This window comes from Anomaloglossus baeobatrachus, chromosome 5 (genome assembly GCF_048569485.1).
Source record: "Anomaloglossus baeobatrachus isolate aAnoBae1 chromosome 5, aAnoBae1.hap1, whole genome shotgun sequence".
Taxonomy (NCBI): Eukaryota; Metazoa; Chordata; class Amphibia; order Anura; family Aromobatidae; genus Anomaloglossus; species Anomaloglossus baeobatrachus.
The window spans coordinates 539,586,481-539,611,259 of NC_134357.1; the positions used below are offsets into that span (position 1 = coordinate 539,586,481).

At 48.7% G+C, this 24,779-nt stretch overlaps 1 protein-coding gene across 1 annotated transcript in view; it reads left to right on the top strand.

The window, feature by feature from the left end:
- LOC142312197 (uncharacterized) overlaps positions 1-24,779 on the top strand; it is a 190,584-nt gene that overhangs the window by 149,426 nt on the left and 16,379 nt on the right. The window contains exons 7-11 of the mRNA XM_075351098.1: positions 8,068-8,207; positions 8,337-8,516; positions 8,598-8,721; positions 8,805-8,902; positions 9,100-9,190. Coding sequence (XP_075207213.1) covers positions 8,068-8,207; positions 8,337-8,516; positions 8,598-8,721; positions 8,805-8,902; positions 9,100-9,190 — 633 coding nt within the window. The remainder of the gene's footprint in view (positions 1-8,067; positions 8,208-8,336; positions 8,517-8,597; positions 8,722-8,804; positions 8,903-9,099; positions 9,191-24,779) is intronic.

A 24,779-nucleotide genomic window follows, 5' to 3' on the forward strand; every position in this document is an offset into this window, starting at 1 on the left:
TCCGCTCCGTACACCTCGTACACACACGGTTCCGCTCCGTACACCTCGTACACACACGGCTCCGCTCCGTACACCTCGTACACACATGGCTCCGCTCCGGACACCTCGTACACACACGGCTCTGCTCCGTACACCTCGTACACACACGGCTCCACTCCGTACACCTCGTACACACACGGCTCCGCTCCGTACACCTCGTACACACACGGCTCCGCTCCGTACACCTCGTACACACACGGCTCCACTCCGTACACCTCGTACACACACGGCTCTGCTCCGTACACATCATACACACATGGCTCTGCTACATCCACACTGTAAACCCCTCCTGACCCCACACATAACCTTCCCCTCATCCAGCCCCATGACACCCAGCACAGCAGAGTCCTGCATACACTGAGGAGCTGATCATGTGACCCTGACTCCTCCCCTCCATGTGACATCATCACAGGTCCTGGAAGCACAGAGCAGCCATATATCTAGTGTGCGGCTCTGCAGGAGGAGGTATGTGGAGATTCCCCATTACTGGGGGCATTAACCCCTTCAGCTCTGAGGCTATTTGCTTTCTGCCTCCCTTATTTCTCGCTCTGTGACCTTTCCTCTTTCCTCCCATATCTCTGTATCAGGTTTTGGTTATTATTGGACGAGTTTTATTTTGTCTCCATTTTTGAATACATATAATGGAACTGATCGACTTCTCTTATTTTTGAGGAATGGAAAAAGAACAAAAATTAAGTCATCACTTTTACTGACAATCCACAAATTAGGGGGAGGGGGATTGTACAGAGGGTGCAGTATAGTGAGAGGCAGTGTGAGGGAAATGTGAATGGGAGTAGTTTGGGGGCTGATAATATGAAAAGGATCAGTGTGGGGGTGGACATTATGGAGGGGGGCTGTGTGGGGGAGGTGGATATTATGGAAAGAGGCAGTGTGGTGGGACAATATGAAGAATGACTGTGTGGACAAAATTAAACTCCCAACTCTGAATTGCAAAAACGCCACTTAAACTTCCAATCACATTAGAAGATGTAACCGCCACAATAAGAATTTTTAGCAATCATAAGGCCCCAGGCCCTGTTGGATTCATGGGGGTGTTTTATAATTTGCTGAGAGAGGAAATATCACCACTACTGACCATTCTCTTTAATGAGCTCATTGAAGGGAAATAAATCTCGCTTCAAGTGATCTAGCCTACCTAAACCTACTGCCGAAACAGGGAAAAGACCCCCTAATACCGGGTTCTTACCAACCTATCTCCCTCATCAATTTAGATATTGAACTTCTATCCAAAATAATGGCCGATTGTCTTGCGCTAATAATGCCGGATCTCGGATCTCTCTCTCAGGCAGGCTTTGTCAAAAACAGATCAACTACCCTAAATATCCGGAAAATCTTAGTGACAGACAGAATAAACTTGTTTCCTGTACCGAAGGAGACGCCGGCTCTCTTAACGATAGACACTGAAAAGGCATTCGATAATGTGAATTGGAGATGGTTATATCGGGTGATGGAGAAGATGGCGTTTACGGGCTCATTCCTAACATACGTTCAGACAATTTATTCCTCCCCTAAAACACAAGTGTTTATACCTGGCTTCCTGTCCCAAACCTTCCCATTACAAAAAGGTACCAGACAAGGGTGCCCCCTTTCTCCCTTTTTATTCAACTTAGCATTAGAACTGCTGGTGTGATTTTTGACAGACCCTCAGACATACCAAGGAATACGTATTAACTCGAAATCCGTCCTGGCCATATTCTTTGCAGACAACGTACTACTCATTTATCTGACCCCTTTCTCACAAGTACCTAAAATTCTAACCTTGCTAACACAGTTCGGAACATATTCTAGTTTTAAGATAAATCCTACGAAATGTGAATTGTTGCCCCTGGCATCATGGTACAAGCATGACAACCTAAATCTCGCAAACTGTAATATCACAATATCTAAATCCGATATCACCTATCTGGGAACAAAAATTAGTAAGACCCCATAGTCTCTTTATCATTTGAACTAGCCCCCTCTGATAACTCGCATAATTGAAGACCTTAATCGCTGGAAAGATTTGCCCCTAAATATCATGGGGAGGATCCATCTTATTAAGATGATGTCTGTGTCACGTTTGTTATACCATCTTCAAACCCTCCCTCTCCCTCTCTGGACATATGGACATTAACAGTCTGAATAGGGCTTTCACGCAATTCAAATGGAGAAGTCGGCGGTCAAGAATCAATCTCAAAAAGGTGATGGCCACAAAAATTGAAAAAGACATGAACTTCCTGAATATTAGGGGTTAAATTTTAGCTTTTCTTTATAGGCATCTGTTGGATTAGATGCACTCAAACCATCATTCTGCAATCCTGTTAAGAAAAAGACTTTGCCTCACCATGGAATTTAAAACACATACTCCATTTTAGCCAATCTAAGTTAGCCCCTCAGTTAAAATGCTCCTCTCTATTTACATACTATTGTGTCCTGGAGGATATTAAGGAAAAATATACAAATTGTGTTTTAGAATTTCAAAGCATCTGCCAATATGGAACAGCCCTGAGATTAGACAAGGTAACGAGAATAAACTATTCTGGGAATGGTGGACAAGAGGGATCCACAATGTTGGCCATCTCTTGCATAACTTACAGTCAAGATGGTTGAGGCGGGAGGAGATAATCGACAAATACGGCCTTAGGATATGTTCACACATCAGGTTTTTGCTCTGCAGCACAATCCGGCGATTTGCGGGAAAATCGCATGCGCGTTTTTTTGCCGCTGGGTGCGGTTTTTCCTCATAGACTTTTACTAACGCCGGATTGTGCCGCATGTACTTGCATTTGATCCGGTTTTTGCTGGATGCGGAAAAAATCGTCACTCCGGGGCCGCACAGGACGCAGAGAGGAACGTTTTTTTCCTGGAGCAAAAAACCGCACAGCGCCTGGTGCGGCGCCGTGCGGCATGGTGCATAATTAAAGTCTATGCGCCCCGGATCCAGTGGCCTGCATCAAACACCGGAAGCATGTACCGGATCCGGGTTTTACTTCTGAGCATGCCCAGAAGTGAGAAAAAGTCATTGCTTGTCAGAAAATCAATCACTCACTCACTCTCAAACTCTCTCACTCACTGACTCATTCACTCTCTCTTTCCTACTCACCGATCACCGTCGTGGCGCTGCACGGCTGTCACACTGCTCTGGCGGCTTCTCCTGATTTAAAAATGCCGGCCGCCCATTATTCAATCTCGTATTCACTGCTTTCCCCGCCCACCGGCGCCTATGATTGGTTGCAGTCAGACACGCCCCCTCGCTGTCGCTGAGTGACAGCTGTCTCACTGCAACCAATCACAGCCGCCGGTGGGCGGGTCTATATGTGCAGTAAAATAAATAATTAAAAAAAAACGGCGTGCGGTCCCCCCCAATTTTGATACCAACCAAGATAAAGCCACACGGTTGAGGGCTGGTATTCTCAGGATGGGGAGCCTCACGTAATGGGGAGCCCCCAGCCTAACAATATCAGCCAGCAGCCGCCCGGAATTGCCGCATCCATTAGATGCGACAGTCCCGGGACTCTACCCGGCTCATCCCGAATTGCCCTGGTGCGGTGGCAATCGGGGTAATAAGGGGTTAATCATAGCAGGCCTCTATGAGACACCCCCAATGATTAACCTGTAAGTGAAAGTAAATAAACACATACACCCAAAGAAATACTTTATTTGGAATAAAAGACAAAAAAAACACCCTCTTTCACCATTTTATTAAAATCCCCAAATACCCCTCCAGGTCCGACGCAATACACAGAGGTCCCGCGACGTTATCAGCTCTGCTACATGAAGCTGACAGGAGCGGCAGTAGAACACCGCCGCTCCCGGGAGCTTCACGCAGCAACTGAAGGGAGTCGCGCTGTCAGCAGGGACATCACTGAGGTAATGCCTGTGTGTGCGGTGATTATGCGTGCGAGCGTGCCTGGGTGTGCGGTGATGGTGCGTGCGAGCGTGCCTGGGTGTGCGGTGATGGAGCTTGCCTGCGTGTGCGGTGATGGTGGGGGTGGTAGTGCCGGTGTATGTACGGTGATGATGGGGGTCTCTCTCAGCATTACAAAAAAACAAAACTTTTTTTACCGGATCCGTCGCATCCGTTTTTACACTTACTGAGATGGATCCATTGCATGAGGTACAAACTGGATTGTGCCTGATTGGAAAAAACTGATGTGTGAACTTAGCCTTAGCCCTAACCAAGTTATTCAATATGAGCAAATAAAACATTCCTTCCTAAATGTACTAAAAGACATTAGACAGGAAATAGGGCAGAATAATTTTGATCTTCTGACACAATACATGGCCTCCCCCTCGATTTCGTACCTATATACTATAATGAGAGAGGATTTGCTAGATATACACCCAGACATATTTTTAAAACAGTAGGAACAACAACTTAATTATCCGGACATTGGGACTAGAATTAGGGATGGTTGGAATCTAATATGAAAACATTCTTAACGAACAAATAGAAGGAGACACAATATAAAATCATGCATAGAGCCACTTATGCTTTCTATAACATGCTATAAACATGGATCGCACATCCCAAAAAATAAAATGATCTAAAGCCGCTAGGCAAAAAATGAAATAGAACATGAGGTTCTTTTGTTACCATTCTGATCAGATTGTATTAAGCCCACTGCCACGACACGGCAAACCCCTTGAGTGGGTCCCTATCCTAAACCTTTTAGTGTGGCACTGTGCACCAACCACTGCTGCAGCGACAAAGCGCCAGCAGGGCAGGCGACCTGGTGCCTCACAGCACCCATGCTGCAAGGCAAAGCCCCGAAGGCTCCAGGCCGCACCGCCCCACTGACACGACACCACCACAACAGTGGCCACTACACAGTACCAGCACAAAGTGAGAGGAGCTGCGCACTCACCTCCCACTGGCTTCCATATGTAGCCGGCGCCGCCTCTTTTGGCCATCTTTGTTCTCCTTTTCTAACTGCGGTGCATGACGCGTCCGACGTCATACACACTCACCGGCATTCAGGTCCTGAGCAGGGCAGATCAAAGTATTGTAGTGTGCCTGCGCAGGACCGGCGAGTGTGTATGACGTAGACGCGCCATGCACACAGGCTTCAGAAAGAGGACGAAGATGGCCGAAAGAGGAGGCGCTGGCACCGGATAACGGAGACGCCCATATGGCCAACCGCGCGACCGTTAGGTAAGTATTATAAAGTGTTTTTTATGTTCTCACAGCGTCCTGGGCTCTTATATACAGCATGTTAGAATGTTGTATATAAAAGCCGGTGGTGGTGGCCGCAGCTTATACGCCAAAAAAGTGGTGACAGGTTCCCTTTAAGCTCACTCTAACGCATACCTTGGTTCTGTTTCATTATTGTTCGGAAAATAACGAGAGAACGAGTGGCCGACACTTTCCGCCTCATCTCCTCCATGTGGTGCTGCTCCTCTCAAAAAGACTATTACTTAACCACTGGCTGGATCCTACTACTCCTTCGCTTAAATTCTTGGAACAAATGAAACATTTATTGCATTTAGCGAGCCGGGTTGCTGGAAAAAGAAAAGATCGGATATCTAAATATTTAAAAAATTGAAAGGCCTTTATTGAGACATATGAGACATATTGTACTACAGACGAGATACTTCACAGAGTCACATCTTTTAAAGATTCAACATGGTACTACATGGGGACGTTGAGTGGCTCACTGGGGAAGCAGGGGATTGATGCCTCTTAGGCTGAAATTAACTTTATTCTGGAATGACTTGATGTATATTTCAGCTTATACGTACATACTTTCTGCAAATGACTATACTGTTTGAATATGTTTTGGAAATCTTTGAAAATTTCGGTTTTATTGGCTCAACACTTGTATCGTTATCTTAAAAAAAACAATAAAAATACATATAAAAAAAATTAGATAATAAAGTGAGCTATTGGTCCATATTTTGGCCAAAATATATAAGCTTGTAACCCGGCGTCAATGGTCCCCACGCTTGCGAGTCCCTACACTACATTCAATATGATTCACAGAATAGAACAAAAATTCTCCACCATGACAGAAGATCATCTTTCCACTCTACTCTCAAGATCACATCTCACAACCTGCCTGCTCGATCCACTCCCATCTCACCTCATCCCCAATCTCACCACAGTCTTCATCCCAACCCTAACCCATCTCTTCAACCTATCATTAACAACTGGTGTATTTCCTTCATGCTATAAACATGCCTCCATCACACCCATCCTCAAAAAGCCCTCCTTTGATCCTTCCTCTGTGTCAAACTATCGCCCCATATCACTTCTTCCTTATGCCTCAAAACTACTGGAACAGCATGTCCATCTTGAACTGTCCTCTTACCTCTCTTCCTGCTCCCTCTTTGACCGACTACAATCTGGTTCCGACCCTATCATTCCACTGAAACTGCCCTAACAAAAGTCACTAACGACCTACTAACCGCAAAATCCAAGCGACACTACTCTGTCCTCCTCCTTCTGGACCTGTCCTCTGCCTTTGACACAGTAGACCACTCCCTTCTACTACAAATTCTCTCGTCTCTGGGCATCACAGACTTGGCGCTATCTTGGATCTCCTCATACTTAACCAACCGAACTTTCAGCGTCTCCCACTCTCACACCACTTCATCATCTCGCCCCCTATCTGTCGAGGTCCCCCAAGGTTCAGTTCTTGGACCCCTGCTGTTCTCCATTTACACTCTTGGCCTGGGACAACTCATAGAGTCCCACGGCTTTCAGTATCATCTCTACGCTGATGATACGCAGATCTACCTCTCTGGACCTGACATCACCTCCCTACTAACCAGAATCCCACAATGTCTGTCTGCTATTTCATCCTTTTTCTCTGCCCAATTCTTAAAAGTGAACATGGACAAAACAGAATTCATTGTCTCTCCTCCCCCCCCCCATCACTCAACTCCCCCACTTGACATATCCATCAATGTCAATGGCTGCCCACTCTCCCCGGTCCCTCGTGCTCGCTGCCTGGGAGTATTCCTAGACTCTGATCTCTCTTTCAAGCCACACATCCAAGCCCTCTTCACCTCCTGCCACCTCCAACTTAAAAATATTTCATGAATCCGAACACTCCTTTCCCAAGAAGCTGCAAAAACATTAGTACATGCCCTTGTTATCTCCCCCCTGGATTATTGCAACCTCCTGCTCTGTGGCCTCCCTTCTAACAGTCTCGCACCCCTACAATCTATTCTAAACTATGCTGCCCGACTAATCCACCTGTCCCCCCGCTACTCCCCGACCTCTCCTCTCTGCCAATCCCTTCACTGGCTTCCCATTGCCCAACGACTCCACTTCAAAACCCTAACCGTTACCTACAAAGCCATCCACAACCTGTCTCCTCCTTACATCTCTGACCTAGTATCCCGGTACTTACCTGCACGTAACCTTCGATCCTCACAAGATCTCCTGCTCTGCTCCCCTCTCATCTCCTCTTCCCTCCATCGCATCCAAGATTTCTCCCGTGCCTCCCCCATACTCTGGAATGCTCTGCCACAACACATCAGACTCTCGCCTACCTTGACAAGCTTCAAAAGGAACCTGAAGACCCACCTCTTCCGACAAGCCTACAACCTACCGTAACCCTCAGCATGATGCAGCGCCGCACAATCAGCTCTACCCTCACCTACTGTATCCTCACCTATCCCTTGTAGACTGTGAGCCCTCGCAGGCAGGGACCTCTATCCTCCTGTACCTGTCTGTGTCTTGTATTGTTTATGATTATTGTACTTGCCCTATTATGTATACCCCTTTCACATGTAAAGCGTCATGGAATTGATGACGCTATAATAATAAATAATAATAATAATAAATTCAAAAAGAAGTAAAAAAAACTCACCAAAAAGTGCCATTAGCCAATAGGTCAAACAGCAAATGCACTAGCAGGATGCAGATGCCCCCCTATGATAAATGTGGGGGCGACACAGTTTGATTCAGTATGGCAATATGGCCCTTGGACCAAAAATGTTGTGCACTCCGGTATACATGTTTACTCTTATTATCTACAGTAATTGATGTTTATGATTTTCCATCTTCTCACCATTCAGATCCCTACAATATCTCAGTGAAGATCTTCTATATAAGAGTTTTCCTAATTGATCCATCAAGGATGATTAAGGACAAGGACAAGATGGCGGAGAGGATATTAGACCTCAACCTAGAGATCCTCTTCCGGCTTACTGGAGAGGTGAGAGATTCTGATGACGTCACATTACATCATTCTTATCTATGGGAATAACAGATGGACAAAACTGGAGAGGTGAGGACTATGGAAATGTCTGTAGTGAGATTTATTAATGTGTCGCTCCATAACCAGGATTACACAGTAGTGAAGAAGACCTCTAGTGAGTGCTGTCAGGACCCTGTGTCTGAGGGATGGGGAAGACCTCTTAGCCCAATCACAGGACCTCCACCTCACCCCCTGATATATGAGGACATCAATGACCAGAAGATCCTAGAACTCACCTACAAGATGATTGAGCTGCTGACAGGAGAGGTGACACTGCTGGGAATGCTGGGACATTATACAGTAACGCTATGAAGGGATCGGGGGTGACGGTATCATTGTATGTGTCAGGTTCCTATAAGGTGTCAAGATGTCACCGTCTATTTCTCCATGGAGGAGTGGGAGTATTTAGAAGGACACAAAGATCTGTACAAGGACGTCATGATGGATGTTCCCCAGCCCCTCACATCACCAGGTAATAGACAGGACTAAATACACACAACCGATAATTATCTGTATATAAGGAATTAATTCAGTCCCTGTATATGTTTCCTCCAGTTCTATCCAGTAAGAGGACAACACCAGAGAGATGTCCCCGTCCTCTTCTTCCACAGGACTGTAAACAAGAAGATCCCGATGTTCCTCAGGATCATCAGGTAGATGAAGAGAAGGTGACATGAAATCTCCCTATGATGTGTAGACGGCTGTGAAGGTCTTGTGCTCAGTCTTGTTTTATCCACCAGTATTATATGTTTTATACGTGTGTAATGAGAGCGGTGGAGATGGCAGGATTAGAGCTGATCATAGATGGGACTTCTCCATCTGTCTGTGACTTTTACAATATTTGTTTCAGGGTGAAAATCTGACCCATATTAATACTACAGGGACCTATGTGAGGGGAGATGAGCGGTGTAAAGAGGAGATTCCTACATATGGCTACTCAGGTGAGTAGGGACTACTAAATGCAGAGGATAAACAAATTAATTTTATGTTAATGGTTTCCACTTTTTTGACAATATTTTACTTGTTTATCTTCCCACTTCAAACAAAATACTCATTAAAAATGGATGTAATTCTGATACTAGTATAGGTCATAATTAGTGATGAGCGAGCACTACCATGCTCGGGTGCTCGGTACTCGTAACAAGCAGTTAGTCACGCCAATCCGAACATCTAACTGCTTGTTACGAGTACCGAGCACCCGAGCATGGTATAGTGATCCCTCATCACTACTCATAATACATTTTGTGCCTTTACAATGTGGACATTATATATTCCTGTGTGAATGAGGCTGATTATTTCTTCATCATCTGCTGTCCACATTGTGGAACATAACAAGCATTAACTCCTATTAGACTCTTATTACATTGGTGTACTGACAGAATACACAGCATGGAGATATAATAATTGAGTTAAGGGTATTACACCATTAATAAAACTGTAAAGTGTTCAAGTTCCATGGATGGACTAAGTAAAAAGTTAAATAACATATATATATTATATAGTGTGTGTATATATATATATAATATAAAAAAGGGGTAAAAATGTTTTCCCAATTGCAAGATGGGTTCTACACTTAGAGATAAATGACAGTAGTGGAGCATTTTCCATTTTATGTTTGTATTAGGGGGGTTTCTGCTATTCTGGCACCTTATGGGGTTTACAAATAATACCCACAAATTATTCCAGGAAAATCTGTGCTACAAAGTCAAATATCGCTCCTTCTCTTCCGAGATACGCCATGTGCCCAAACATTATTTTTCATAGGCTTTTGTTATAAAATCATTTTTGTAGCATCTGTGGGTTCATTGTGTACACCACAACCTTAAATGAATTCCTTGAGGAGTATAGTTCCAGAAATGGAGTCACTTGTGGGGGTTTTCTCATGTTTTGGTAACTCAGGGGCTCTTTAAATAAGCGATCACATCTGCAATCTTTTCCCCGCAAAATTATATTTCAAAGGCTGGAGTGAAACTTGTTTATGACTCACGCAAAGATTGCACTGCACTGGCCGGCGACTTTGACAGGAGCGTGTCAGCTGTAGAGATACTGTAAGTGAACCTAAGGTTCAAGTTCGGAAACTGACTTCCAAAAAAACAAAGTTCAGGTTCGAAGTTTGAGTGAGTTACGAGTGAAAACCACTCAAGCGACGGGCGCTGTGTTTGAGTATGAGTGATGCTCAGCCCTGTGCGAGCTGCATGCAGTGTTTGAACGGCTCACACTGAGGGTAAAATCAGAGTGATCAGATGCACTGTGCACACACAAAACAAAATGTGAAGAACCCTGCTGTCAGGGCCAGGTGGACGGGCAGACCCAGGAGGTGGATCCACTGGGCCGAACTCCTAGATGGTGGTAAGGGGTCCGGTAGCTGGAGCACTATAGGCAGCAGAACAGTCCGTGCACAGGAGTATAACGGAGAAGTCCCTGGGACTACGGAGTCACTGGTGGTAGTCCGGGTGACGCAGCTCAGGTTCGGAAGCCGAGAAGATGTCAGGCGGGGTCCGGAACCTTTGGAGCGAGAAGACAGGTCACCGCAGGGATCCGAGATGGTACGGACTGTCAGGATGGCAGATGGACTGCGTTCGGGGTTCGGGATTCGGTCTGGACCGGATGGCGAGGCAGGCACGGCTCTACAAGAGAGATAGGTGAGTATATACACATATACACCAGGAGACCTGACTCCTAGCTTAAGAAACACGAAGATCAGGCCCCGCCCCCTTGGACATAAACCCCCTTTATACCCTGTACCTGTTTTGCATCATTTCCTGTTAATGGACGCTGGCCCTTTAAGAAAGGGTCAATGACCGCGCGCGCTCCCTAATGCGCATGCGCGCGGCCCGAGTGCCAGAAGCCAGAGCAGGAAGCTGCGAGGAGGAAGCAGCAGGGCCAGGATGGGGCTGTGAAGCCGACGGACGCCGGGTGCGGGGACCAGGACGCTGGGGACGCGCTGGCAAGGGGTGCTGGAGAGCGGGGAGCGGCGGTGACCGGACCAAGGAACCGGGAAGCGAGACGGGGGACCCGGGGAGCGTGACAGGTGAGCCGGAGGGCAGCACAGGGGACCCGGGGAGCGTGACAGTACCCCCCCCCCCCACGCCCCCCTCCCCGCAACCGGGACAGGAAGGCACGGATCAGCGGAGTACCCACATTCTCCCGGGGCTCCCAGGACCTATCCTCAGGACCATACCCTGCCCAGTCCACCAGGAAGAACTGTCGACCCCGTACGGTCTTCATGGCCACGATATCCCTTACCGCATAGATGTCGTCATCGGCTATAGGAGGAGGAGCCGAACTGGCAGCAGCGGAGAAGGGACCCAGGACAACCGGCTTGAGCAGGGAGACGTGGAATGAGTTGGGTATCCTCATCGTGGCCGGGAGCTGTAGCTTGTAGCAGACCTCATTGATCTTGTTGAGGACTTTAAACGGCCCGATGTAGCGAGGACCCAGCTTGTAGGATGGTATCTTCAATCGGACGTACTTGGATGCAAGCCAGACTAGATCTCCAGGAGAGAAACACGGAGGATCCAGACGTCTCTTGTCTGCGTGTCTTTTCATCCGCAGGGAAGCACGCCCAAGGGACGCCTTGACAGAGTCCCAAATGGTTGCAAAGTCACGGGCTACAGTATCAGCAGCAGGGACATCCGAAGAAGGGGATACAGGCAATGGGACGGAGGGCTGAAGTCCGTAAACGACATGGAAGGGAGAGCTGGAGGAGGACTCACTGACGTGGTGGTTATGGGAGAATTCAGCCCAAGGAAGAAGCGTGGACCAGTCGTCGTGATGGGCGTTGACATAGTGACGTAAGAAAGAGGTCAATATTTGATTGACCCTCTCCACTTGGCCATTAGACTGTGGATGGTATGCAGATGAAAAGTCCAGAGTCACTCCCAGATGGTTGCAGAGAGCCCTCCAGAAGCGGGAGGTGAACTGAGTTCCTCTATCGGATACGATGTGAGATGGAAAGCCATGCAAGCGGAAGATGTGATGTATGTAGGCGTCCGCGAGTTCCTGAGCAGAGGGCAATCCAGCCATAGGGACGAAATGAGCCATTTTAGAGAATCGATCCACCACGACCCATATGACTGTGTGTCCGGAGGACAATGGCAAGTCTGTAATAAAGTCCATCGCTATGTGTTGCCACGGAACTGAAGGTATCGGCAGAGGCAGAAGACGGCCATATGGCAGGTGTTTGGGCGTCTTGTTCCTGGCACAGGAGGAGCAGGCAGAGACAAAAGCAGCGACGTCCGTGCGAAGGGATGGCCACCAGTAATGGCGTACAATCGCACCCCATGTTCTCTTCTGACCAGCATGACCGGCTGTTTTCGAGGCATGACCCCAGTGTAACACTTTTTGCCTGTCTGTCTCAGAGACATAGGTCTTCCCTGGCGGTATCTGGGCCAGGGTGACAGGGGCCACCGGAATGATTTTGCTAGGACAGATGATGGGTTGGGTAGTCTCCTCCTCCTGCTCCATGGGCATGAAAGACCTGGACAAGGCATCAGCGCGTACATTCTTGTCCGCGGGTCGGAAATGGAGCTGGAAATCAAACCTGGCAAAGAATAAGGACCACCTGGCTTGCCGTGGGTTCAGTCGCTGAGCAGACCGCAGGTATTCCAGGTTCTTGTGGTCCGTGTAAATGATAACGGGGTACACTGCTCCTTCCAGAAGGTAGCGCCATTCCTCCAGAGCCAGTTTGACTGCCAAGAGCTCTCGGTCACCGATGGTGTAGTTGCGTTCAGGCGCTGAGAAGCTCTTGGAGAAGAAACCGCAAGTCACCATCTTCCCGGAGGAGGATTTCTGCATGAGCACTGCTCCGGCTCCTGAGGAGGAGGCATCCACCTCCAAGGTGAACTGGCGGTTTAACTCCGGACGGTGAAGTACAGGAGAGGAGGCAAATGCCCGCTTCAGCGAGCCAAACGCGGCGTCGGCCGCAGGTGACCAGTCCTTTGGATTAGCCTCCTTCTTGGTCAAAGCGGAGAGAGGAGCAGTCAGAGCCGAGAAGTGAGGGATGAACTGGCGGTAGTAGTTGGCGAATCCCAGGAAGCGTTGGATTGCCTTCAGTCCAGAAGGAGGAGGCCAGTTGAGAATGGAGGAGACCTTCTTTGGATCCATCTGCAGTCCGGTATCAGAGATGATGTACCCCAGGAAGGGGAGAGAAGACTGCTCAAAGACACACTTCTCATACTTCGCGTACAGACGATTCTCTCTCAGTCTTTGTAGAACCAGCTGCACGTTCTCTCTGTGGGTCTGGAGGTCCGGAGAGAAGACAAGGATGTCATCCAGATATACTACCACACAGAGGTAAAGAAGGTCCCGGAAGACGTCGTTCACCAGTTCTTGAAAGACGGCTGGGGCGTTACACAGGCCGAAGGGCATCACGCAGTATTCATAGTGCCCATCGCGAGTGTTGAACGCGGTCTTCCATTCGTCCCCAGAGCGGATGCGGACCAGATTGTAAGCACCCCGAAGATCCAGCTTGGTGAACACACGAGCTCCTCTAAGCCGGTCAAACAATTCAGGGATGAGCGGCAGAGGGTACTTGTTTTTTACGGTGATTTGATTCAAACCCCGGTAGTCTATGCATGGGCGTAAGTCGCCCTCTTTCTTCTTGACAAAGAAGAAACCTGCTCCAGCAGGAGAGGAGGATCTCCGGATGAATCCCCTTGCCAGGCTCTCTGTGATGTAAGTAGACATGGCCCTTGTTTCGGCTGGAGACAATGGATATATCCGTCCTCGAGGTGGTGTAGTTCCAGGGAGCAGGTCGATGGCACAATCGTAGGGACGATGTGGCGGAAGTACCTCGGATTCCTTTTTATCAAAGACGTCTGCAAAGGACCAATAGGCCGAGGGCAGCCCCGGTAGGTTCTCTGGAACCGGAGGTCGTCGGATGGGTTGTATGGTCTTCAGGCACTTCTCATGGCACGAAGAGCCCCATCGGGTGATTTCGCCAGTGCCCCAGCTGACTGATGGTTCGTGTGTCCGCAACCAGGGAAGTCCCAGCAGGATTTGATGGGACATGTGTGGGAGGACGTAGAGAGCGATGTTCTCGGTGTGCAGGGCATCGATACGCAGTTCCACCGGCTTGGTGATCCAGGAGATGGTGTCAGAGAGGGGTCTCCCATCCACAGAGGCAATCACGAGGGGCTTGTCAAGTGGAGTAACAGGCACCTGGTACTTGTCCACCGTGGCCTGCTGGATGAAATTGCCTGCTGCCCCGGAATCGAGGTATGCCTCAGCCGTGAACCGCGTCTCTCCCGTTGTCACTTGCACAGTCCATGTAACCGGGTCTGAGAGAGTCCCAGCACCTAGGGTGGCCTCTCCTACCAACCTTAGGCTTTGGAGTTTCCCGGCCTCTCAGGACAGGAGCGTAGCAGGTGTGTGTCCTCTCCGCAGTAAAAGCAGAGGCCCTTGGCGAGCCGCTCAGCTCTACGTTGTTCAGACTGCCGCACTCTGTCGATCTGCATGGGCTCGTGGACGGGGACCCCAGCTGTCGAAGACTGAAGTACGGCGGGCTTCTGCGGAGGAGAGGAATGCCGTACCGGTCGTCTATCACGGGACACTTCCTTGGATCGCTCCTGAAAGCGGATGTCCACTCGAGTCGCTAGGGTAATCAGGGCATCCAGGGTGGTCGGTACGTCACGACCCGCCAGCTCATCTTTAATTCGCCCCGAGAGTCCTTCCCATAAGGCGGCGGTTAGAGCCTCGTTGTTCCACCCGAGTTCCGAAGCCAAGGTGCGAAACCGGATTGCGTATTGGCCCACCGTCAGAGTCCCCTGACGCAGCCGGAGAAGAGACGAAGCAGACGCGGAGGCGCGTCCGGGCTCATCAAAGGTGCCACGGAATGCCTGCAGGAAGTCCTGGATGTTCGTGGTCACAGGATCCCCCTTCTCCCACAAGGGGTTCATCCACGCCAGTGCCTCACCCTCTAGATGGGACATGATGAAGGCGACCTTGGCTTGATCAGAGGCAAACAAATGCGGCAGCTGCGTGAAATGGAGGGAGCATTGGTTTAAGAATCCCCTGCAGGTCTTGGGGTCTCCGGCGTACCGGGGTGGTGAGGCCAAACGAAGTCTGGAAGTATCCGAAGAAGTCGCCACGGGAGCTGGAGCCGTGGCTTGACTAGTGGAGGCCCGGGATGCTGAAGACGTGACTGCCGCTTGTAGCGTGTTCAGGCGGGCGTCCACAGAAGACATAAATTGCAGCATGCGGGTCTGAGTCTCACGCTGGCGTTGGAGTTCCTCCTGTACGGCTGCTAGTGCTGCAGCGGGATCCATGGCCTGATCTTACTGTCAGGGCCAGGTGGACGGGCAGACCCAGGAGGTGGATCCACTGGGCCGAACTCCTAGATGGTGGTAAGGGGTCCGGTAGCTGGAGCACTATAGGCAGCAGAACAGTCCGTGCACAGGAGTATAACGGAGAAGTCCCTGGGACTACGGAGTCACTGGTGGTAGTCCGGGTGACGCAGCTCAGGTTCGGAAGCCGAGAAGATGTCAGGCGGGGTCCGGAACCTTTGGAGCGAGAAGACAGGTCACCGCAGGGATCCGAGATGGTACGGACTGTCAGGATGGCAGATGGACTGCGTTCGGGGTTCGGGATTCGGTCTGGACCGGATGGCGAGGCAGGCACGGCTCTACAAGAGAGATAGGTGAGTATATACACCAGGAGACCTGACTCCTAGCTTAAGAAACACGAAGATCAGGCCCCGCCCCCTTGGACATAAACCCCCTTTATACCCTGTACCTGTTTTGCATCATTTCCTGTTAATGGACGCTGGCCCTTTAAGAAAGGGTCAATGACCGCGCGCGCGCCCTAATGCGCATGCGCGCGGCCCGAGTGCCAGAAGCCAGAGCAGGAAGCTGCGAGGAGGAAGCAGCAGGGCCAGGATGGGGCTGTGAAGCCGACGGACGCCGGGTGCGGGGACCAGGACGCTGGGGACGCGCTGGCAAGGGGTGCTGGAGAGCGGGGAGCGGCGGTGACCGGACCAAGGAACCGGGAAGCGAGACGGGGGACCCGGGGAGCGTGACAGGTGAGCCGGAGGGCAGCACAGGGGACCCGGGGAGCGTGACACCTGCCCACCATCCCCTGGAAGTGTTCTACTTATGGCTGGCTGCATGAGGGTAGAGACATGAACTGCCCAATTACTGACTTCCATTGAGGTTTGGATCAAGTCATTGTCATAAACCAAACCTTATCTAAAGTTCAAATTTGCCCTGTGAACCGAATATCTAAAGGTTAGCTCTTCTCTAGTTAGCTGCATAAATATGCATGAAGCTGACACACTCCTATCAGGAGAGCCACAAGCCAGTCTGATCAATGCAATGCGATCCTCCCATGAGCCACAAGCAAATTTGCCCTGCAAACCAAATATCTAAAGGTTCGCTCATCTCTAGTCAGCTGCATAGATATACATGAAGCTGACGCACTCCTATCAGGAGAGCCACAAGCCCGTCTGATCAATGCAAATGCGATCCTCGCACGAGCCACAAGCAAATGTGACTCCAGCCAATATCCATTAGTGCTCATTCCCTTCCAAATCCTACCTAGAATGAACCCAACAGCAGTTTCTGATCAATTGGGGATCACTTTACCCTATTTGTCCTTGGGAAAATGAAAAATTTCAGGCTAAAGAAAAATTATAACAAAGAAAAAAAAGGATTTTTTTCTTTACACTTCACAACAATTCCTGTGAAGTTCCTACAGAGTTAACAAACGAGTGCTGCAATTTTTAAAATTAAGTTTTGTTTTTGTATTTTCTGACATGGAAGTTCCTTAAAAGGACCTGAAATATGAAAGAATCATAGAGTAAATAAAATTATGAAGTGGTCCTTTAAAAAAATCATGTTTTATTATTATTATTATTATTATTTATTATTATAGCGCCATTTATTCCATGGCGCTAAACAAGTGAAAGAGGGTATACGTACAACAATCATTAACAGTACAAGACAGACTGGTATAGGAGGAGAGAGGACCCTGCCAGCGAGGGCTCACAGTCTACAGGGAATGGGTGATGGTACAATAGGTGAGGACAGGACATGTTTAGTAATTTATTTGAAATAAAAATTGCTGCTAAACTTTTAAGCCTTCTATCATCCTAACAAAAAAAGACATTTAAAAACTAAACTCATGCCATATTTATTTATTCAATATTTTGTGTAATATGACTCAAATGCATAAAATTCAAAGTGTGCAAAATGTTTCAATTTCTTTTTCTTACATTTATTCCAGTTTTCTGATATTATAATAAAGTAACCCCTTAAAGGGGTGGTTCACCCATTTTTTTTATTTTCTGTATGAGCTCTACTTACCTTTCTAGGCGTCTTCTCCATTGGCTTCTGTTTCCAGTTCTGGCACTGAGCGGCGCTATCCTGCACGCTCAGTGCCGGTCACATGACCCCCTGGAGCTGTGGCCGCCGGCATCCTCTGACGTCCCGGCATTTCCGGGCTCTCAAACAAGACGGGTACGTCACAGGATGCCGGCGCCACTCAGATTGAGTGACAGGGCTGTGGGCGGTGACTACCGCACGTCACAGCTCAGCATCGAGGGGAGGATCCGGAGGACGTCACTGTGGAGCGGGCGTCCTGCAGATGGTGAGACACGGGGCGCCAGTGTGCAGTACAGGGGGGGGGGGTCTTCAGCTTATTCCCCCCCTGCACGTAAGTATGTGATCACACTGTCCACCCGCCCGCTCTGCTGCGATGTCAGGAGAGCGGCCGGTGTCGGGCAGTGTGATCATCTGCTCCTCCCAGCAGCAAGACACTGACAGGCATGTCACCGCTGTGCTCTGCCATCTGTCCTGCTGCATGGGACCAACTGTCTGCACTCTGTCACCTGCACCACAAGTCACAGAGTGGAGACAGTTGGTGACAGAGCACCTCTGCCCCCCCCTGTTCTTTCCCCACTCTCTTCTCTCCCCCCACTCTTCTCCCCCTCCCCTCTTCCCCCTCTTCTCTGCCCCCCTCTTATCCCTCTCTCCTCTCCCCTCTCTTTTCCCTCGCTCTCTTCCCCCCTCGCTCTCTTTTCCTCCCCCCTCGCTTTCTTTTCCTCCCCCCCTGCGCTTTCTTTTCCTCCCCCGCTCGCTCTGTTTTCCCCCCCGCTCGCTCTCTTTTCCTCCCCCCCGCTCGCTCTCTTTTCCTCCCCCCCGCTAGCTCTCTCTTTTCCTCCCCCCCGCTCGCTCTCTTTTCCTCCCCCCGCTCGCTCTCTTTTCCTCCCCCCGCTCGCTCTCTTTTACTCCCCCCCCCGCTCGCTCTCTTTTCCTCCCCCCCGCTCGCTTTCTTTTCCTCCCCCCCCCTCGCTCTCTCTCTTTTCCCTCGCTCTCTCCTGGCATGGTCAGTACAGAAATCTCTCCATCGTGGAGGGGTGAGAGGGAGTAATAAACATGGAGTCCCTACTGTGTCTGTGTATTTATTTCTAATAAAGTATTTTTCTCTGTGTGGTCTTTTTTTTTAAAACCCTTTATTGGAGATTCTTAATGGCCAGGTCAACCTTGGCCTGACATTAAGAATCTCGGGCTTTATACCAGCGGGTAAAACATAGCTGGTATTAACCCCTTATTACCCAGCGTGCCACCTGCCACCAGGGCCACTGGAAGAGTTGGATACAGCGCCAGAAGATGGCGCTTCTATGAAAGCGCCACTTTCTGGGGCGGCTGTGGACTGCAATTCGCAGCGGGGGGCCCAGAAAGTTTGGGCACCCTTCACTGCGGATTCCAATCCCCAGCTGCCTAGTTGTACCTGGCTGGACTCAAAAATTCGGCGAAGCCCATGTCATTTTTTTTTTTTTAATTATTTCATGAAATTCATGAAATAAAAAAAAAAAAAAGGGCTTCTCTATATTTTTGGTTCCCAGCCGGGTACAAATAGGCAGCTGGGGGTTGGGGGCAGCCCGTAGCTGCCTGCTGTACCTGGCTAGCATACAAAAATATGGCGAAGCCCACGTCATTTTCTTAAAAACGTTTTCAGGGAAAAACCTTTATAAAAAAAAAAATGCTTCCCTGCATTTCTATTGCCAGTGAAAGTAACACCAAGCAGCGGGGGCTAGCAGCCAGTAGCTGCTTTGGTTACCCTTAGCAACAGAAAATGCAGCGGGAGCCCACAAACAATGTGATTTTTTTGTTTTTTTATTTTTAATGAATTTTTTTTAAAAAAAAATCGGCATGGGCTTCGCCCATCGAGCACCAGAGCATTTTACTGCTCAATTCATCCCAAGTAATCAGATGACTCCAGTGTCGGCCGATTACTTGTTCTGTGTCCCCCTGCATCCATCGCAGCGTGTACGGGCTGTGAGGTCAGCGGAGTGGAGACAGTGACATGCTCTGCTCTGACACATAGTGTGCTGCATGTCACTATCTTTCTCCACTCTGGCACTTGTAGTGCAGGTGACCGGATGCTACATGTCACTAACTGTCTCCACTATGGGACTTGTTGTGCAGGTGAGAGTGTATACAGTTGGTACTATGCAGCAGAAATCACAGAGTGGGGCAGTTAGTGACATGTATCATGCGGTCACCTGCACAACAAGTCCCAGAGTGGAGACAGTGACATGCTCTGCTCTGACACATAGTGTGCTGCATGTCACTATCTTTCACCACTCTGGGACTTGTTGTGCATGTGACCGGATGATACATGTCAATAACTGCCCCACTCTGAGACTTGTTCAGGTGAGAGTGTATACAGTTGGAACAATGCAGCAGAAGTCACAGAGTGGAGCAAATTAGTGACATGTAGCATCCGGTCACCTGAACAACAAGTCCCAGAGTGGATATAGTGACATGCAGCACACTATGTGTCAGAGCAGAGCATGTCACCAACTTGCTCTGCTCTGTCACCTGCGGTGCTGCATGTCACGTTTTTGCCGCGATTTGGTGCCTTTTTTGCTGCGTTTTTGCTCACTGCGTTTTTAATCAGTGCACAATGCCATTAAAGATTGTTGATGAAAAAAATAAAAAAGGTCTGATGTCATTTCCTTATTCAAAATGTTCATTGTATGCAGGAGAGCAGACAGCAGCTGCAGAACTACAAGGCTCAGCATCCTCCATCCAGGACTGTATGCAGTTTTTTACCCAAAAAGAAAAAAAAAATGACGTGGGCTTCGCCATATTTTTGTATGCTAGCCGGGTACAGCAGGCAGGTACGGGCTGCCCCCAACCCCCAGCTGCCTATTTGTACCCGGCTGGGAACCAAAAATATAGAGAAGCCCTTTTTTTTTTTTAATTATTTCATGAATTTCATGAAATAATTTTAAAAAAAAAATGACGTGAGCTTCGCCTAATTTTGGTGTCCAGCCGGGTACAACTAGGCAGCTGGGGATTGGAATCCACAGTGAAGGGTGCCCAAGCTTTCTGGGCACCCCCACTGCGAATTGCAGTCCGCAGCCACCCCAGAAAATGGCGCTTTCATAGAAGCGCCATCTTCTGGCGCTGTATCCAACTCTTCCAGCTGCCCTGATGCCGGGTGGCTAGCCGGGTAATAATGGAGTTAGGGCTAGCTGTATATTATCAGCTAGCCCTAAGCCCGAAATTCATGGTGTCACGCCAATATTAGACATGGCCACCATGAATTTCTAGTAGTGATAAAAAAAACACAACACACAGAAAAATATTTTTATTAGAAATAAAACACAACACAATTAGTGACTCCATCTTTATTGAAATAAACCCCCCTCCGCAGTAATCCTGGGTTAGGGTCCCGCGCCGTCCAATCCGGATCCAATATCATCTGATGGGTTTGCTGGAAGGCAAAGCGATCAGGTGATGTGTCAGGTTAAAGGATGTGAATCACATCACACATCAGCTGATTGTATAAAAGCCGATTATACAATCAGCTGATGCATCAGTAGAAGAAAAAAAAAATAAATAAATACTCACGTCTGTGCTGATTACCGGCAGCTCCTGGAGCGGAGTCTGATCCTGGCCCATCACTACAGGAGCTGCCGGTAATCAGCTGATGAAGTCCCCTGACAGCAGGATCAGCTGATAGCCGGCCGGGCGCGAAAAAGCCGGCGAGAGTACGATCAGCTGATGCGTCAGGTGACTGCATCAGGTGATCCACGGCCAGGTCCTGCAAGCTTCGTGCATGCACCGGGGAGACTGCACACAGCCGAAGCGGCGGGACCGAGACAGGGGCTGGAAGCAGGCATGGCACCGGGACCCTGCAGACAGGTGAGTATGACATACACACACACATACACACTCACACACACACTGTATATATACACACACACACTGTATATACGCACACACACTGTATATACGCGCACACACACTTTCTTCCCCTGGCTGTGTAGAGCTGCTGCTGTCTGTGTGATTGATGATCTCAGTGCACATCCACTGGAAAGAGGCAGGGAGGAGGGTTTGGGTGGGAGCAGAGTGGGTGTATTAGACACAATGGGTGTGTTAGATAAGCCAGACACCGCCCTAGAGCCACAAAGAATTCTGGGACTTGTAGGAACTGAACACAGGAAGTCAGTGGAGAGATTAACCCCATCATAGCTAGAGCCAGCAATGAGCATGTGCTGCTAGTGCACAATGAAAGGTAATTTTGCTGAAAAAACATAATAGATGTGTTGAGGGGCACATATTAGCAAGATTTATCAGAAAAAAAAAAAATCAGTTTTGGTAACTGGACAACTTCTTTAAAGCAGGAGTCTCAAACTCAGCTGGGTATATCGGCTTCACGTAGAAAAAAAATAGCTTGGGAGGGGCCCGCATTGATTGCAGGACAAAGTGACATTTTTATTGTTACCATTTTTTTTTTTTTTTTCTACACCTTTTGGATCACCGTTTTTGAAAATGTTTTGCTCGTTTATTATAACAAACGTGCACTTTCTGTTTAAATATATATAAAAAAAATTTGATGGTAAAAAAAGTCATCTTTTATTTTTTGTTTTGTTGTAAGTAATATAGTTTTACAGTTAGCACCATGTAGTAATATTGGCCAACATCTTTTAGTAATGTGCCCCATCCTGTTCCCCCTTTTTGAAGTAATGTTTCCATCCTGGTCCCCATCCTGTAGTAATGTGCCCCCTCCTTGTCCCCTTTTACTAATATGCCCCATCCTTGCCTCCATCCTTGTCCCCACCCTGTAGCAATGTACCCCATCCTGTTTCCCTTCTTGAAGAAATGTGCCCCACCTTTGTCCCTATCCTGTAGTAAAATGCCCATCCTTGTCCTCCCCTTTTACTAATGTGCTCATGCACGTCCTCTTCTTGTAGTAATGTCCCCTTTTACTGATCATCTTCTTGTAGCAATGTCCCATCCTTGTACCCTATTTTGCCAATCTCCACACACACACACACACACACACACACACACACACACACACTTGCAATGTCCCATCCTAAATCATTCTTTTCACCTGTCCAACGTTCCCTCGGTGTCCTCTGCTTCTTGCGGCCCGTAGGCCCGAGCCTTCCTTGATGATTGTGGCCGCTGTAAGCATTTCATCTAAAATTCACATGAACGTTTTGCCGCCGCGCAAAGTCAAGCTCTCGCTGCACTATTCCAATTGCAGCCACTGGCCAAACAGATGCAAGCAGGTGATGTCATACGCATCAGCTGCTAGCCTCTAATTGGCCAGCAGCTGCCATTGGAATAGAGTTGGAATGGAGTGGGAAGTTCGGAGTAGTGTTGATGTTAGTTGAAAGTCGTTTGCAGAGCATAGAGAACGGGTAGGGTGACAGACAGAGATGAGGGTGGAAATGTAGGGGGGTGCTACACTGTGGAGAGCTTTGTGGGTGAGAACAGATAATTTGAATTGGATCCTTTGTATGGGCAGCTAATGCAATGACTGGCACAGAGCGGAAGCATCCGAGTAACAGCCAGATAGGTCACCCTGGCTGCTGCAAGAATGGACTGCAGAGTAGAAAGTCTAGTTAGGGGGATACCAATTAATGGAGAATTGCAGTAGTCAAGAGGGGAGTGGATCAGGGCCTCGGTGAGAATTTGTGTAGTTTTCATGGTGAGAAAGGGGCGGATTCTAGAGATGTTCTTGAGGTGCAAGTGACAGGAGAGAGCAAGTGATTGTATACAGAATGTGAAGGAGAGATCGGTGTGGAGCATAACCCCCAGACAGCAAGCCTGCTGTCAAGGAGTTATCGTGGTGCCGCATACAGAGAGGGAGATGTCAGGTTTGGAAGATAGAGGGAATAGAAGAAGTTCAGTTTTGGAAAGGTTACGTTTCAGATAGAGAGCAGACATGATGTTTGAAACTGCAGACAGACAGTCACTGGTGTTTTGTAGTACAGTGGGGGTGAGGTCAGGGGATGAAGTGTATAATTGTGTGTCATCAGCATAAAGATTGTACTGGAAGCCACATTTGATGATGGTCTGTCCAATTGTGGCAGTGTAGAGGGAGAAGCGGGCCAATAGCTGAACTTTGAGGGACCCCAACAGTGAGAGGAAGAGGAGAAAATGTGGAGCCAGCAGAAGATATGCTGAACGAGCTGCCAGAAAGATAGGAAAAGAACCAGGAGAGCGCAGTGTCCTTTAGGCCAATTGAATGGAGCATAGGGAGCAGGAGATGGTGGTCTATAGTGTCAAAGGCTGCAGAGAGGTCAAGAAGAATAAGCAGAGTAGTCACTGTTATGTTTTGCTATCAGAAGGTCATTGGTCATTTGACAAGGGCAGTTTGTGGCTAGTGTAAGAGGCGGAAGCCAGATTGTAAGGGATCTAGAAGAGAGTAAGTGGAGAGGTAGCAGGTGAGGCTTGATTAGATCAAGCGCTCCAACAGTTTGGAGATAATGGGGACACTGGCGACTGGTCTGTAGTTGTTTGTGCAGGGTAGGTCAAGACCAGGTTTTTTTTAATAATGGAGTAATGACAGAGTGTTTACGGGAGGAGGGGAAGATACCAGAAGAGAAAGAGAGATTGAAAATTTTAGTTAGGCGAGTAGTGACGACTGGAGAGAGAGACTAGAGTAGGTGTGAGGGGAAGGGATCAGTACTGCAAGTGGTAGCACGATAAGAAGAGAGGAGCCTGGAGACTTCTTCCTCTGTGACTTGGTCAAATGTGGAAAGTGACCTGGACAGGATATTGGGTGGGATGGTAATCACAACGCTTGGTGGCTGGGAGCTGATCTCTTGGTGGATGTTTTCTATTTTCTCTGTGAAATATTAGCCCAGATCAGCATCATGAATGTCCGTGATAGGGGTCTGTACTTTGGGACTGAGGAGGGAGTGAAAGGTGTTGAAAAGCTTTTTTGGATTGTTGGAAAGTGAGATCAGGGTGGTGAAGTAGGTCTGTTAGCAGTGAATGAAGTTTTCAGGTGTGCGAGTTTTCCCTCCAGAGGCGTTCGGTGCTCCAAAGCATCTGTAGTGCCCCTGAGACACTCAGGGCACTACAGGGAACTGCATCCCCTTGGGGATGCAGGACCTACCCTTTGGGACCTTGAGTACCAGTTCCGATACCACCAAAGCACAACCAAAATCCTAGTTCTCCACTCCACACTGGGTTTTGAGGGTTAACCTTGTATGGGGATGGTCGCCATGGGAACGAGTCCCTAGGATTAGCCAGCCTGGTGGGAGGGGTCAGCAGTCAG